This window comes from Chionomys nivalis, chromosome 12 (genome assembly GCF_950005125.1).
Source record: "Chionomys nivalis chromosome 12, mChiNiv1.1, whole genome shotgun sequence".
NCBI classification, from domain to species: domain Eukaryota; kingdom Metazoa; phylum Chordata; class Mammalia; order Rodentia; family Cricetidae; genus Chionomys; species Chionomys nivalis.
The window spans coordinates 59,342,015-59,358,227 of record NC_080097.1 but is presented as its reverse complement, the minus strand read 5'-3'; the positions used below and the strand labels follow the sequence as shown (position 1 = coordinate 59,358,227).

Below are 16,213 nucleotides of genomic sequence, written 5' to 3'. Positions count from 1 at the left end.
ACGCCGCCGGCTGTGGGAGCTGCTGCCCGGAAGCGTGGAGGAGGCGAGGTCCCGGAGCACGCATGGGGCTGGGTCCGCGCTCTGCTCACAAGGCGCGACGCCAGTTCCCGGGTGCCGGCCGACGGGGGCGCGGGACCTCGGGTTCCGGGCGTCCCCCTCCAGGCCGCGATGGGTGTCCCCGGCCGCCGGCTGCGGCCGCGCGTGGGGAGCAGGCCCCAGAGGCTCTCCCGCAGCTTAGTCCCGATGCGCTCGGGTATTTCCGACGGGCGCTGTCAGCGCTGAAAGAGGCTCCCGACGCTGCGGAAGAACGAGGTAGGAGCAGCAACGCCGTGGAGTAACTGTAAAACCCACGCAGGGAACTTTCAGAGGGATTCCCGGGGAGTTCTTGGCTAAGTGATGGTTAAGCCTTTTCCTTCTCTCCGTCTCTCTAACGGTCTGTTTCCTCGTGTTTTCAGACTTGATGGCGCGCAATATTTTGAAGGAAGTGGAGGCTCAAGCTCTGGCCTTGGCCACGAACAGGACTGGTAGCGAAATGCTGCAGGAACTTTTGGGGTTCAGTCCTTTGAAACCTCTCTGTCGAGTGTGGGCTGCTCTGCGCCCCAAGTTGCGCTTCGTGGCTTGTCATCGGTGTGGGGTCCACGTTTTGCAAAGTGCTTTGCTGCAGCTGCCTCGGTTGCTAAGGAGTCCTGCAGAAGCGGAGGAGGAGGAGGAGGAGGAAGAGGATGGGAAGCATGGTCCCTTGCAGACCCTGGAGGAGCTAGTCCTGGGACTAGCCGCTGAAGTGTCTGACGATTTTCTTTTCTTCTGTGGAGACACGCATGGAAGCTTTGTGGTCAGAACTCTGCTTCAAGTGTTAGGAGGTACTCTCCTGGAGTCTGAGAGGACCAGGTCTCGTGCTTCCCAGTCTTCTGGTAAGTAGTATTTTACAAAAAGGAAGTGGGCCTGGTGAGCAGGAGAGTTTCGGGAGTTCAGAAGCCAGTAAACAGAAGAGTTAATCTTCATGGTGGAGTTTGGCTGTGAAGAATTAGCGGAACAGTGGGGCAGAGCCTAGAAGGCCAAAGAACAGTGTGTCTAGACAGCTAGATGAAAGGGTGTGCCTATAGTTAGAGAGCAGCTACTTGCATAGGGTCAGGGCCAGGAGATAATTCACTTAAAGCAATGGATTTCACATTTTTATTTCTACAACTCTCGGTAAGAAATTAATTTATTTTTTTTTATTTTTAAAATATGTATGTGCGTGTGTACACACTAAATTATGTACCTTCTGCACATACATGTGCTTCTGGAGGGGAGAAGACAACTTGGGGAGTCGCTTGTCCTTCCACCGTTCAGGTGCTGTATATTGAACTCAGGTTGTCAGGCTTAGCCATAGTCTCCCTTACCACAACCTTCCTGGCCCCGACACTTTGTTTTGAGACAGAGTCTCCCGTATAACCTAGGCTGGATTTTGATTTGGGAATGTAGCAGAGGCTGGCCTTCAACGCTTGTTCCTCCTGCTTGCTTCTGCCTTTCGAGTGCTGGGGTTACAGACCTGTGCTTCCATGCCTGCCTATTTGCTGTTTGGTTTTGATTTTTTTCCCCCCTTTGGACAAGGTCTGGAACTCGCTGCTTCAGCCTCTCAAATTCTGGAATCAGGGATGCATACCTTTACACTGCCTAGGAGATTGACTTTTAACCCTCATTTTTTTTTTTTTTTTCTTTTTTGAAATAGGGTTTCCCTGTGTTGCCCTGGCTATCCTGGAACTCACTTTGCCAACCAGGCAGGCCTCAATCTCACAGAGGTCCCCTTGCCTTTGTCTCCAGAATGCTGGGGTTAAAGGCATGGGTCACCACTGCCCGACTCTAGGAACTAGCTCTTGTAGACCAGGGTGGCCTTGAACTCACAGAGATCCGCCTGCCACTGCCTCCCAAGTGCTGGGCTTAAAGGCATGCACTACCATGGCCTGGCTTCCCTGATGTGTTTTTAGTCTCTGTGTATGTGTGTGTGTTGAATTCAAACAAAAGTTCAGGAAAAGATGCCTTTTCTGTTTTTCTGATATTTTCTTTCCTTTTAAGTTTTATTCTCTATTTTATTAAAAAATGCTGACTGAGACCACTAACTTTGTCTCATGGTACAGTCATAGGATATGACCTATGTTTCAGGATTCTGGAAAATAAGATTAGAGTATAAATGAGGTCTGAATTTGGATTACTTTAAATACCTGACTGAGAAATATGATCCCTAGACCATAGGAAAGGAAGTTGAAGATCCTTGGAAAAATTAAAACAATTTTTTACTCATCCACAAGAGACATTGAGTTGTATTACCTCTGTCCTGCATCTCTAAGTTGAGCCATTATTATTCTGTGGAGTTTTTCCTATTTGGCTATTTGTAATCTCATTATTGTTCATGCTCTTGATCTTTCTCTAGAAACACAAAGGACCTCAGCTCGGGAATGTAAGCCCACCGATTTTGAGGTTCCTAAAACCTTCTTGAATCACCTTCAGGACCTGAGTGCCTGCTTTCTGAAGGACATTGCAGGTAAAAAGATGTATTAGTTAATTTACAAGTTGCTGAGACAAATACCTGACCAAAATAACTTAAGGAAGAGGTTTGACTCCCAGCCAAAGGGTCTAGTCCATTGTTGTCATGCTGTAGTTAGCTGTACTGTAGCCACAGTCAGGAAGCAGAGGTAGATAAATGCTTTGCTCAGCTGTGTTTTCTTTTTTATTCGGTCTAGGACCCCAGCCACAGCTAGTGCTACCCACATATTGGGTGGTTGTGTGTCCTGCTCCCCCCCCCCCAATTAACCTACTCTAGAAACTCACAGACATGCCCAGAGGTTAGTTTTTGTAATGATTCTAAATCCCGTCAAGTGATCAGTCAGGGTTAACCATCACAGAAGGAAAGTAGGAAGAGACTATAATCTTCTCTGAGGATTTCCCCAGGCAGGACCCTCACAGCAGGTCATTCCTCTTTTAACGCTGTCTGGTTCAATGCTAGAAGGCATTCTGTATGGACATTTTTATGTATATAGCCCTCCTTGTTACTTGTGTTTTGGGAATCGTACAAGTAATCTGGGCTTGGGACAGCTATTAAATTATTTCTGCCATTTCCTACAGTGTTTATCACCGACAAGATCTCCAGCTTTTGTCTTCAAGTGGCCTTACAGATCTTACACCATAAATTACCTCAGCATTGTGCTCAGCTCTGTGATGCTATAATTGATTACCTGAGTTCTCGTAATTCTTCAGCAGATGGCAGGTATGATCGGTCGTCAGGAGTAACTGCAGCCGGGGAGATGAATGGAGTTCGTGGAGCTGTAGGAATAAAGTTTAGACTCTTTGATCTTCTTAACAATAGTTACTGCTGGGCAGTGGTGCATGACTTTAATCCCAGCACCTGGAAGGCACAGACTCACTGTGTAATCCTGCTGGCCTCAAACTCACAGAGATCCTCCTGCCTCTGCTTCCCAGGTACTGGTATTAAAAACTTACATTCCCCATGCTTGACTTAGTTTTATTTTAAGATATATTTTTATTTTGGCCGGGCAGTGGTGGCGCACACCTTTCATCCCAGCACTTGGGAGGCAGAGGCAGGTAGATCTCTGAGTTCGAGGCCAGTCTGGTCTACAGAGTGAGTTCCAGGACAGGCTCCAAAGCTACACAGAGATTTTTTTTTATATTTATGAAGTTGTGCCTATATATGTATATATGTGCACTACATGTGTGCAGTGCCCTTGGAGACTGGAAAAGTATGTCAAAGCTCCTTGAACTGGAGTTGTAGATAGTTAGAAGCTGCCTTGTGGGTGCCGGGAACTGAACTTCTTGGGTCCTCTGCAAGAGCAGAACGTGCTCTTAACCAATGAGCCCCAGTCTGTTCTTCATCTATGTGTGACAAGGTCTCTCTATGTAGTGCCAGCTCACCTGGATCTCAGTTTATAGACCAGGCTGGCCTTGAGCTCACCTGCTTCTGCCTCTTGAATGCTGAGATTAAAGCTGTCCACCACCAAACTAGCTTTTTTTTTTTAAAACTATTTATTTGTGTTTCATTTGTCTGAGTGTTTTGCCTGTGTATATGTATGCGTACCACGTTTGTGCAGGGGCCAGTGGAGGCAGAAGAGGCCCTGGGCCCAGGCCCTCTGCAGGCACAGTAGTAGTCTTAACTAACGAGCCATTGCTCCAGCCCCGTCTCACTCTTCTTCCCGCTAGCCCTCTACTCCTGTTTCTCCGGGATCAGACGAGCTCCAGACTCTTGGAGCAGGTGCTGCTGGTATTAGAACCAGCGAGGCTCCAGCGCCTCTTTGAGGATCACTTCCAGGGTCAGCTGCATTCCTTGGCTGCACATCACATTGCTAACTTCCCCTTGCAGCGCTTACTGAATGCAATCACTTCCCCGGAGTTGGTGAGTTGGAAATGCGACCTGGTCTCTTTCTGCTGCTCTTAGTCATTGGGCCTTATTTACTTATTATTTATTTGTGTATTTACTTGTTTGTTTGTTTGGGATAGGGTTTCTCTGTGTAGCCCTGGCTGCCCTAGAACTCACTCTGTAGATCAGGCTGGCCTTAAACTCACCGAGCTCTGCCTGTCTCTGTCTCCCGAGTGTGGGAATTAAAGGCGTGCATCACTTTGGGGCCTTATTTTATTGTACACTTGTCTCTGTGCTTCTCTGACAATTTACTGCCCATTGCCCATGGGATGTTATTGGAGGGTTTTCCAGAAATTAAGGTCATGGCACCCTTCTCCTTGAGATTTGTTTTAGCTTCTCAGGCCTGACTGCCTGTCCTCTTAGTTCCAGTTTGCAGCTAGAAGTTCTGTGGCTGCTTGTCTTTAAATCCTCAGGGGCACTGAAGCCATTGCTGTAGCTTCCCCCTTTCCCTGTTGCTCACCACAGGAGGGAGGGTAGGGGTGTCCTGTGGTCCCTTAGGTTGACACATGGAGTAGAAGGCAGGTTTAATTTTAGACTTGCCTGCCCTTGGTTCTCCCTGACTTGTACAGAAGGGACATTTAGATTCTCCCCTCAAGGGTGACTCCTCTTCTGAGTCTTACACAGCACAGTGTAAATTCTGATGTTGGTGATGGTTTATATGTCTTATCTAGCTTTTTTTTTTTTAAGTCGGAAGATTTTTCTGATTAACTGTTTCGTTAACCATCATTGACTGACAACGATTCTTCAATCCATGTTTCCTCTCAGCTGTCACTTGTGTTTGAGGAGCTGAGTCCTGCCTTGGAAGCTGTGTTGGCCCAGGGCCACCCAGGGGTAGTTGTGGCTCTGGTGGAAGCCTGCCGCAGGGTTGGGACTCACCAAGCCCAGGTCTTGCAGCTGTTGTTGGAGGTGAGTGGGTGCTACGAGTGAGCCATCCATGCCGGTCCTCGATCTAATTCTGCTACTTAGGATTTGTCTGATTTGCATGTTTAATGTTGAGGGAGTTATAGATACAGAAACAGGTGAGTCCAAGAACAGCCCTGAAATGAAATTGATCCTCCAGAAGTTAGAGAACTCTGAGAGATAAATGTGGGTTCAATACCTACAAGTGCGACAGAGGCTGGGAGACAGAACAAGGCAAGTGAGATTCTGCCCTCACAGAGCGTTCTTTGCTGTTGAGTTAGGCCTCTCCTGTCCAGAACATCATTGTGTTAGGGATAGGACAGTTCTTAAGCTTCTTTGTGCTTGGTCTTGCTATCCAGGCATTCCACTGTGCAGAGCCCTCATCCCGGCAAGTAGCCTGTGCGCCTCTCTTTGCCTCTCTGTTGGCTTATGAGGTTTACTATGAACTGACGGAGGAGGAGGGGGCAGTGCCTGCAGAGCATCAGGTAAGGTAGGGGAGGGGCCAAGCCAGTGACTATTTGGGGGCCAGGCGTCTTAGTGTTTGAGTTGCTGAGATTTCTAACCTTTTTGGAGAGAAGGCAACAGTACTCTTGGGATAAGCTCATCCATCTGGTCTGATCACTGCCTCCTAATTTCATTTTATTGTACTCCCAGGAAGACATGGCCGCAGCCAGAGCTCTAAGGGAAGTGACTGTACTTGGGTCTCTGCTGCTCCAGCATTTGTTGTATTTCTCTAACCCTGGACTTGTACTTCGGAGTCTGAGTGCCTTGACAGGACCACAGCTCCTGGCTCTGGCCCAAAGCCCTGCTGGCTCTCATGTATTTGATGCCATCCTGACTAGCTCCTCTGTGACGCAGAAGCAGCGTCGCCGTGTGTTGAAGACCCTAAAGGTTAGACTTCTGCTCTAGTCCCTGCATTATTGCTTTAGAGAAAATGCGCTTCATTCAGGACGACCTGAGAGCCGGAGGCAGGGTACATATATAGTTCCTGCGCTGTTTTAACTGTGCCTCTCGAGTCTTCTGGAGTTAGTCCCCCACTCCCAAAACACATTTGTGTCCTTCCCTTGAGGGACTTTACCCTGCTTGTCTCAATGCAGGGGCAGTATGTGGCTCTTGCCTGTAGCCGCCATGGCAGCCGCGTGTTAGATGCCATCTGGAGTGGAGCAGCTTTAGGGGCCCGGAAGGAAATCGCTGCTGAACTGGGTGAGTTCCACCGCCACTGGGTGATGTCTCCAAGCCGCCTCCTGCGCCTGGTAGCTGATGTCAGGAGGATGGACTGGCTCTGAGTTTCGGTCTGCTTTTTCTTTCTCTTTGCAGACTCTGCACTTTACCCCTCCCCCTTTATCTGGCTTTTAATGGGTGAGGTGTTTTGTAGCTGGAGTTTTCTTTGGGCCATCAGTTTACAAATAATAGCACAGAGGCTTACTAATTATGAGATCTTGGCCTTAGCTTAGGCTTGTTTGTAACTAGCGCTTGTAACTTAAATTAACCCATTTTTATGAATCTTTGTACTGCAGGAGAGCAGAACCAGCAGTTGATTCAAGATGCTTTTGGCCACCATGTGGCCCGGAATGTGGCTCTGACTACCTTCTTGAAGCGGCGAGCGACTTGGGAACAGGAGCAGAGTGCTGTGGCCAAGAGGAGACAGGCATTGAACTCTATACTTGGAGACTGAGGCCTCGAGACCTGGGGATAGGTGTTGATGGGAGGGTGAGGGGACATACCTGTCCTTCCTGCTCTAATCGGAGTCTCAAGTCTTACAGGAGAAGATGTAGTGACACACAAACCTGTAAACCTACACTACTTGGAAGGTTGAAACAAGAACATAAAGACTTCACTGGGGTTAAAGGTGTGCCAACAAGACTGAAAAACAAAAACAAAACTAAGCCAAGAATTCAATGCTAGCCTGGTCTGTGGCAGCCAGACCCTGCTCATCCTTTTGTTTGTCTCTGCCCATCTGTTCCCCCCACTCCAGGCATACTGATAAACATTTTTGTATTTTTCTTGGAAATATTTTTATTTTTTAGGGGAATGGTATCTCAAGGTAAAGCTGGGGACAGTGGTCATTGGTATGTAGACCTTTGGGATAGGATCAGTAAGAACCTTGGTGTAGCAGCAGTTATGGTGGGTCAGGATGTCAGGGGACAGGGTTGTGGGTCTGCGGGGTAAGTAGAAGACAGGAGATGTAGGTCAGGGGCAGCGTCCTTCAGGAAATGTGCGGGCTGGAGGACCAAGGCAGTGTGCTGACCGCTTCTGATACGATGGTGCCTTATAGCTCTTGGGTGTCTCGTGGAACCAGTCTCACGGCACAGGCTCAAAGCGTTTTTCATTATTAATGGAGGTGACTCTGCTTCTGCCACTGCCACCGCTCAGCCCCCTCCACCACATGGCGAAGGGTAGATGAGATGCCCAGCAGGATATGGCCCAGGCCTTGCAGCAGGGAGGAAGTCCAACGGAGGAGCTCCCTGAAGGGCAGGGTGAGAGGAAACCATGTGATTAGGGAAAGCTGAGAGGAGGCCTTGAGTCTGTAAGCTTGGGGTGGGGGTAGTGGGTGGGTGCAAGAGATGGAACTTGAAGGACTACCCATCTGTAGGTTGTAGGACGTGTTCTCTGACCTGAGGACTTTTTTGGGTCCAACTCCTTGAAAATCACAGCTCATGGAGTAGAGCCCGTAGAATGTAGCTTTGACGTTGAGGCTGCCGAAGAGGTCTCGAGGATTTTCCTTGTAGACATCAAAGGTGATGCGGGCAATGTCTTTGCTGTGTTTCGGCTTCTCTCGTCCTAGGCCGTGTAACAACATCCCACTCTGTGGGACACAGAGGTCCATTACTGAAGTGGGTCCTCCTTTGTACCCTGACATCTAGTGCTGTCAGTGCCGGGTCAGACCCCTTTTGTCTCCCCAGTATTATCCCAATGCCCCCAGTGCCTCTGCCCCCAGAATCAGCGATAGGCTAGGGAAGAAGATGGGGAGAACCAGAAAGGATTGATGGCCTGTGCAGCCCACGATGGCCTCTCACCCTGGGGCTCCAGCTCTGTCCCTGCTCTAGCACCATCAAGCACGTGTCATCCTCGAGCAGCTGGAAGAAGTCCTCACTCTCCACGGCGGTCCCGTCCTCCTCCAGCACCAGGGTTAACACTCCACTGAGCAGCAGGGTCTCCAGTACCTGTTGGTGACAAAGGACAAGTCTTATCTCATGACCTCCCTCCCTCACCCCCCATTTAGTTGGCCATCAGGCACTGGTATCTGCTCTGCTTCCTGGTTTGCCATCTTCCCTGTGTTGTTTTGAGGCTGAGTGTTTGTGTAGTTCAGCCTGCTCCCAACCCCAGCAAGCGATTCTGTTAGCCTTCTGGTCCTGGGATTGCAGACATGGAACGCTTCATCTCATTCTTTGTAAACATGGTGGTTCTTTTTGTTTGGGTTTTTTGCCTCTCACCAGAGGCAGACTTTTTTTTCATTTTGTTCCTGTTCATCTACTCTTGCTCCCTTCTAAGCCACTCTCCCACTCGTGTTAATTGACAATCAGTCATAGTCAGGTGTGGTAAAACACCTACAGTCCTGGCTGCTTAGGGGGCAAAGGCAGAGGGACCACTGGAGCCCAGAAGTTTAAGATCAGACTTTAACAGTTTTGGACTCTGACTCCAAATATGAATAAAAACAAAACAAAATGTAAACAGGTAAAACCTATATTCTCTTATCTCCAGTGTCCTCCTATGTCTTCCTTCCTGTTTTCATAACTGTTTTCAGTGTGCCACTGTTTAACCATTCTGAGGCCTCACTGTGTGCCAAGTGAGAACTTGGGAGTGTTGAAAGAAATGTCAGGGTTGAATTAGGTTAGGAATAATAGCGATGGGAAATAAAAGGGCTTCAGCTGGCAGGTGACCAGGAAGGGCAAGGCTACGACCGGCTCCTGTGAGGCCCTCTTGAGGGACATACAGGCGCTGTTACCCTTTGACTCATTCTAATGCATCTGATTGCAGCAGACTCGGTTCTAAGGATGGCTTCTGAATAACCCACCTATCCTAGGGACCAGACTACCCTAGACCAAAGGGTCTGAATCTCTTTTTCGAGGCAGGGTTTCTCTGTATCTTTGGCTCTCCTAGAGCTTCCTCTAGACCAGGCTGGCCTCAAACTCACAGAGATCTGCCTGTCTCTGCCTCGCAAGTGCTGGGATTAAGTGTGCCCCCACCGCCCGGCAGGTCTGGGTCTTCTAATGACGACCTCATATTACTCACCTTGTGGACTGACACACCTTCCTTAAACAGGCCATTTTTATATATTTTTTAGGTAGTGTGTGAGGGTGAGTGGGTATGTGCATTTGAGTGCGTAGAGATCAGAAGAAGGCATTGACTCTGGAGCTGGAGTTACACTGGTCGTAAGCCACCAGCTGGGGACTGGGAACTCACCCCTGGTCCTCTGCAAAAGCATTATATGCTCTTAACTACTGAGTCATCTCTCCAGTTCTGCACCCCTCTCCCCTTTGTGGGGACTACAGGAAAAAATTCTCTAAAAGGAAAATCCAGTTCACCATGATTGGGGAAAGAAAGTCTCCTAACCTCAAGAGTACTACCCAGCACAACTCAGCCCATAGGCTGCTCCCTCGGTGGGCAGCCCGCTCCAGTCTCTGGGGTAGTCTAACCAGCCTTACTAACTAGATTGGGGTTTGCTAAATAAAGGCCTGCTCAAATTGTCTCGACTGAATTTGTCCCCTCTTCAATATCTGCTAAAATATCTATAAGGACCTTTTCATTTATTCCTTTCAGTAACCCTCAAAGGTGGTTTATTTTTCCCTTGAGAAGATGAAGAAACTGAAGGCTTACGGAGTGATTTAGAAGTGAATGGTTTGCCTAGTATGTGCAAGGACCTCAATTTGATGCCCACCATTGAAAACATTTTCAGGTTAGGTTTTGTGGCATGTGTCTGTAATTTCAGTATTTGGAAACCTGAAGCAGGAGGATTAAGTGCAAGGCCAGCCTGGGCTAAAAAGTAAAAGCCTGTTTGAAAAGAAAGGCAAACATTCAAAAAACAGGTTTTGATAGATTGAACGACTTCCCAAAGGTTGACTGCTAGGAAGTAGCAAAATCAGAATTTGAAGCTGGCTTTTCATAAAAATCAAGGGTCAGGAGCTTAAATGGGCATCAGAGCCCTTGCCTAGAGCTCTGATTGCCAGCATCACAAGAAAACATGCAAATCAAAATTGCTTCTGAACCCATTTGTCCAGCCCTTATTTGACTGTTCCCTGACTGCCAAAGAAAGCTCACTACTCAGAAAATAGATAATTTACCCAAATGCAACATAGGCCACTGGCCTGGTGTTTCTCAGCCACCTGGGGGTGGTAACTTTGTAACCTGCACACTTTCTGCTCCACCATCCTACAATTTTTTTTTTTTTTTTTTTTTTTTTTTTTTTTTTTTTTTTTTTTTTTTTGGTTTTTCGAGACAGGGTTTCTCTGTGGCTTTGGAGCCTGTCCTGGAACTAGCTCTGTAGACCAGGCTGGTCTCGAACTCACAGAGATCCGCCTGCCTCTGCCTCCCGAGTGCTGGGATTAAAGGCGTGCGCCACCATCGCCCGGCCATCCTACTATTTTTGAGTCCCTTGGCTTCTCCCCTCCAGGAGCCTGACCGCTTACCTTATCTAGCAGTTCCTCGCGGGTGGCCGCTGTCAGACCTTTCCGGACTCTCCGCTTGTGATCGCAGACACGGAAGGGTCGTTGAGGTGGAGTTGAGTTCCAGACCCTATGACCAAGCTCAGAGCCCATAGTGGATACCGACCTGATAGATGGGAAGAAAACACCGGAAGGGGCAAGGGGGGGGGGTTGGTAAATTTAGTGATAATGTTGGGGGTGGGGTGGCTAAGAGGTTCTAGGTTTACAGAGCCAAAGGAGAGACTATGGAGAGAGAACAAGAGTAGTTTACAAGTTGGATGAATCTGTAGAGGCAGGGAAGTGAGTCTTCTAGGAACTAATGTTAGCCTTGTCTGCCCGTATCTCCAGCACTGGAGTGTAAAGGAAAAGGAAAGGGTTAGAGATCACCTCAGCAGTCCACTGGGGTTCAAGGCTGAGAGGTACTCCATGGTAAGGCCCCTGTGGCTTTGGGGCTGTGCGCTTCTCTGTTGTTCCGAGGCTGACGTCTTGTTTCTGAATAAAGCTGAGATCTTAGCCCTGGTGAAGTAAGAGATGTGTCAAGCCTGGACTCTGTCCCCCCTTGCCTGGTGAGTAAAAGGGACAAAGTCTAAGAGGAGGAGGAGCCTGTGTGTAGTGATGGAAGTACTTTTTGCCTTCTTTAGAGATGTGTTGTGAAGGGTGAAATTTGATATTTGACTCTCCCCTCCCCCTTACCCAAATACAGTTTTACTTTCTAGCCTAGTTTGGCCACCTTGAACCCCAGATCTTCAAATCTTAGCTCCTAAATGCACCCCTTTAACATGGTTTCTGATTACTGAGCTCAGGTCCTCATGTTTGTAGGGTAAGGACTTTGCCGACTGAGCCTCTCCCCAGCCTGGGGACTTCAGTTTTGATGCTCCAGGTTTCATCTGACTTTAGTTGTAGCTATGATGGACAGCTGCACAGAAACTGAGGTTCACTGTTAACCCTTAAATCATCACAGTCCCCATTTTCTTGCCTCTCTTCGTCCCCCAGCTTCCTGTGTCCTGAGAAACACAAAGTGCCTGGCCAGCTTTGTGGCTGGACCAGCTTCATTTCTCATGCAGGCTGGAGCCCCAGCCAGGCCCCAATAAAGGGCAAATATAGGGGCTCGAGTGCCTCTGGGACAATCCTCAGCCAAAAAACGTTCCCCAGTCTTCTACCCCGGGCCTTCTGTATACCTCGGGGTTCTACTGGAGTGCAATGAAAATGCACGGAATGGCTGGCCTCTCCCTGACCTTGACATGCGCCCTCACTCCTGTATGCTGCGGATTCTCCCCAAACAGGTTGCAAGCTCCTTGTACCTACACGCTTAGCCTATTCCCCTGGGACTGAACATCACGTCTCACACGGAAAAGTTGTCCCTGACCACTCAGTAACAGCTGGAGAGTGGAGGGACTCTGACAGGCTCACAAGCAGATTGAAGCGGAAGAAAAGGAAGCTTGGCAGGGGCAGGAGGCTGAGACCAGCAAAGAGAGAGCAGCTGGGAAAGTGGGTTGCTTGGCTCGCCTTTGTTCACTGCAAACCAAGGAGCCTAGAGAACATAACCATCGCAGAAGGTGGGCTCGAAGGGCAGGGGCCAGAGGTGGGCAGATGTGCCGGCAGCCTTTAGCAGAGAACTCCTACTCTTCTAAAATGGCCCAAGTGCCTTCCTGCACCTCTTCAGCCTTATCCTATTTCTCAGGGAGGCTGGCCTGCGTGCCCGGGCCTGTCAGTGATGGGAAGGAGTAGGGTGAAGGAGGGCCCAGGAAGGCTGGGGATGAGCACCATCTTGTCCCTCTTCATTCTTGCCTCACCCTCTGCCTCGGTGACAGGCATGAGGCAGGGTTAGGTATCTCATTCACTGTGGCTTCACCTGTCATCCTTCCTAAACCTGACACCCAACGCTGTTCTCTCCCAGCTGGGTAAGTAGATCATTCTCCTTTACTCCCCACCAGCCACCTTTGCCCTGAAGTATTAAGAATGGGATTGAATAAAGAGGGGGCTACGCCAGAAGGCCAGATGTGGAGATAGTGGCTGTCTGCAGGGAGGACTGGGGAACACCAGTGCTTCGGTACCAGCGGCCTCTGGGATCATGCGAAGACCTGGGGAGTTCAGCTGACTGGAAACAGGGACCATTGGTTCTAAGGAAATGTTTGAATTGGTTTCCTAGAAAGAAGACACAGGCAAGCTGCAGAGAAGCTGGGGGTGGGGTGGGGTGGGCACAGTGCCTTCTCATCTAGTATTAGAGATAGTGTGGGCCTTTGCCCCAATCTTGAATGCTCCACCCGGTGGATTTTTGCATCCCCCTTTTAGGAGGATGTCAGTCTGCTACCGTCCGCCTGGGAATGAGACGCTGCTGAGTTGGAAGGCCTCGCGGGCCACCGGCACCGCCTTCCTACTGCTGGCTGCATTGCTGGGACTGCCGGGCAACGGCTTTGTAGTGTGGAGTTTGGCGGGGTGGCGACCCACCGCGGGGCGGCCGCTGGCGGCCACACTTGTGCTGCACTTGGCGCTGGCCGACGGTGCGGTCCTTCTGCTCACCCCGCTCTTCGTGGCCTTCCTGAGCGGGCAGGCCTGGCCCCTGGGCCAGGTGGGCTGCAAGGTAGTGTACTATGTGTGCGCTCTCAGCATGTACGCCAGCGTGCTGCTCACCGGACTGCTCAGCCTGCAGCGCTGCCTAGCTGTCACTCGACCCTTTCTGGCTCCCCGACTACGTAGCCCGGCTCTGGCCCGCCGCCTCTTGCTGGGGGTCTGGCTGGCCGCCCTGGTGCTCGCCGTTCCGGCCGCCGTCTACCGCCACCTCTGGGGCGATCGCGTGTGTCAACTGTGCCACCCATCAGCCGTGCACGCTGCTGCTCATCTGAGCCTGGAGACCCTGACTGCCTTCGTCCTGCCTTTTGGAACAGTACTCAGCTGCTATGGCGTGACGCTGACGCGTTTGCGGGGCGCGCGCTGGGGCTCTGGGCGACACGGCACACGGGTGGGTCGTCTGGTGAGCGCCATCGTGCTGGCCTTTGCCTTGCTCTGGACCCCCTACCACGCGGTCAATCTCTTGCAGGCGGTGGCTGCGCTCGCTCCACCGGAAGGGCTCCTGGCCAGGCTTGGCGGAGCGGGCCAGGCGGCGCGCGCTGGAACTACAGCCTTGGCATTTTTCAGTTCCAGCATCAACCCGGTGCTCTACGTCTTCACTGCGGGGGATCTGCTGCCCCGGGCGGGGCCCCGGTTCCTCACTCGGCTCTTTGAGGGCTCTGGGGAGACCAGAGGGAGCAGCCGCTCTAGAGAGGGTACCATGGAGCTCCGAACTACACCGAGGCTGAAAGTAGTGGGGCAAGGCAGAGGCAATGGAGACCCTGGAGGTGGAGGCAGGATGGAGAAGGACAATCAGGAATGGTAGCCAAGACCTCAAACTCGGGACTTCCCTACCGCTTTCCACTGTTCCTGGAGCCTTTGGGTAGTTGAGGCATCCTTCTCTGATTGCAGTTTGGGTTTGGCTGGACAGGCTTACTGTATAGGCCCAGATTACTCCAAACCATGGGATTGTGTGGGTGACTGTGGCCTATGTTCAAAACTGGTGCTTGCAGGACAGCCCGGATTCAAGTTTCAGAAATGCTTACCTGTTGCCAGCAGCTATTGTTGTGAAATGGATTGGGAAGCCATCAACTAATGGCGTAAACGTGCTCCTGTTAGTCGTTAGTCATGCCTGTGTTGTACTGAAGCAACCTACTCTCGGCTGGGAAAGGCCAGGACTAGACAGTGCCAGTCTTCAGTGGCTTTCTGTCCTGCCTCCCCATCCAGGGTACCCGTTTTCCCAGGCCGTCTCTAGAAGCACTGTGGAGTCTGGATAGGGATGCATAAAATCCATTCTTAGAGGCACGTAGGAGAAGGAAACTGGCCTGCTAGGGGGAAGTAAATCTGTGCAGTAGAAAGGGAAGGGTTCTGCTTGTCTTACGGTCAATGCAGGGAGAGGGAGGCACACAGCTGAATGACAGTGCAGGAGCCAGGGACAGCAAGACTGAACCTTTCCCTCTGTCCCCCTGCTCACCCCTACACCCCTCCAAAAGCCACCAGGCCTGTGGGGAGCCTCAGGAGCCAGCACACTTTACAAGAGGAAGCATGAGGGTTGGTGAGGAGGAGGTGTGGAGAATGGCTGGAATATCTGGAAAACTGAAAGAATCATTCTGGAAGGTGGCGCCTTTCCTTCCTCTGTCTTTTCTCTCTGCTGCCTTCCCTCTTCCCAGAATGCTAGCTGTTCCTAGCCTGTCCCCATTGCTTCCCAGCCTCCATCTCTGGAATCTCCCTACTATCAGATCTAGAACCTGAATGACACTTTTGATTTGGGTGACAGTAGAATGCAATTTTTTTTCTTTAGGGGACAACGCGGACACACATATGACCGTTCCATCTAGTTGTCTCAGAACATTCTTACTAGCCCTCAATTTCTTATTCCTAGACCCTTCGGTCCCCAGCCAACTGAGGTGGCTGACCTCCCAAGTGGTTACTCTGGACTCTTCTTCAATGGCTTTTCTCACCCTTCAAGCAGAGGCCAAGAGGAAAAAAAAAAAAAGGAAATCCAGTCTCCAGGGTCATGCTAGAATTGGCGCTGAAGTAACCTCTGACCTAGGGAGGAAGTATGTTTAGAGTGCCTGGTCTCTGGGGAGACTGCTCCCAAAGGAAGATGGAGCAGGCTGAGTGAGGGAAAGTGCAGCCCACCATCTGCTCAAAATGGTTCTGGATGGCCCTGGAGCTCTGATCCAGAAGCTTCTGTCCACAAACACAGAATTCTTCCTAGCCTGGCATTCTGGAGCAGAGGTTCCTGAACTTCCTGTTTTAAGTGCTTCACCTTACACAGCCGGTGTGGTTAGAGAGCTCTTCCTCAACTCCGCCTTCAGTGCGCATTGTGGTTTCAGCCTCTTTACATCATATCCTCTGCTTGACAGTTACGGGGTCAGCGCTGATCTGGCTTTCCTCAGTGTACAGCAAGTGAGGGCACTGGAAAACATAAGGGACCTGGCAAGTGTCAAGTTAAAAGGCGAACAGCAAGGCTGTAAGGATGTAGGAAGGAAGTGGTACCAATCCTTGCCTAGCACCCGCTGAGAAAGTCCATCAGGGTTACTATGTGGTAAAGTGGGCAGGGGAAAGGGGAGAAACCCATATTCTTCTCTCAAAAAGAATGGAGAGTTGGCTAACCTGTAATGGGAGGTGCTGGAGATGGCTTTGTCCCTACATCCTCACCAAGATCATGGTCTGACCTGAAGGCAAGAATAGGCTGCTTCCCCCTTCATCC

The 16,213-nt window shown here is 50.3% G+C and overlaps 3 protein-coding genes across 4 annotated transcripts; 2 read left to right on the top strand and 1 right to left on the bottom strand.

Annotated features, from left to right (window-relative positions):
• Positions 1-7: 7 nt before the first annotated feature.
• Positions 8-7,816, top strand: Nop9 (NOP9 nucleolar protein). Its single transcript, XM_057786602.1, has 10 exons — positions 8-312; positions 456-911; positions 2,411-2,521; positions 3,103-3,244; positions 4,192-4,384; positions 5,174-5,314; positions 5,668-5,793; positions 5,963-6,199; positions 6,406-6,511; positions 6,826-7,816. The coding sequence occupies exons 1-10, from the start codon at positions 63-65 to the stop codon at positions 6,981-6,983; spliced, it is 1,920 nt and encodes a 639-aa protein (XP_057642585.1). The 5' UTR covers positions 8-62; the 3' UTR covers positions 6,984-7,816.
• Positions 7,509-11,378, bottom strand: Cideb (cell death inducing DFFA like effector b). 2 transcript variants are annotated; one of them, XM_057786603.1, is made up of 5 exons: positions 11,338-11,378; positions 10,936-11,077; positions 8,326-8,472; positions 7,924-8,114; positions 7,509-7,773 (listed from the first exon to the last, which is right to left on the bottom strand). In XM_057786603.1, exons 1-5 carry the CDS (start codon positions 11,376-11,378, stop codon positions 7,641-7,643), a joined length of 654 nt encoding a protein of 217 aa, XP_057642586.1. In that variant the 3' UTR covers positions 7,509-7,640. The 2 variants fall into 2 exon arrangements, with proteins under 2 accessions (XP_057642586.1, XP_057642587.1); XM_057786604.1 differs by lacking the exon at positions 8,326-8,472.
• A 1,868-nt stretch (positions 11,379-13,246) lies between these two features.
• On the top strand, positions 13,247-14,323 carry Ltb4r2 (leukotriene B4 receptor 2). Its single transcript, XM_057786789.1, has one exon. It carries the CDS (start codon positions 13,247-13,249, stop codon positions 14,321-14,323), a length of 1,077 nt encoding a protein of 358 aa, XP_057642772.1.
• Positions 14,324-16,213: the final 1,890 nt, after the last annotated feature.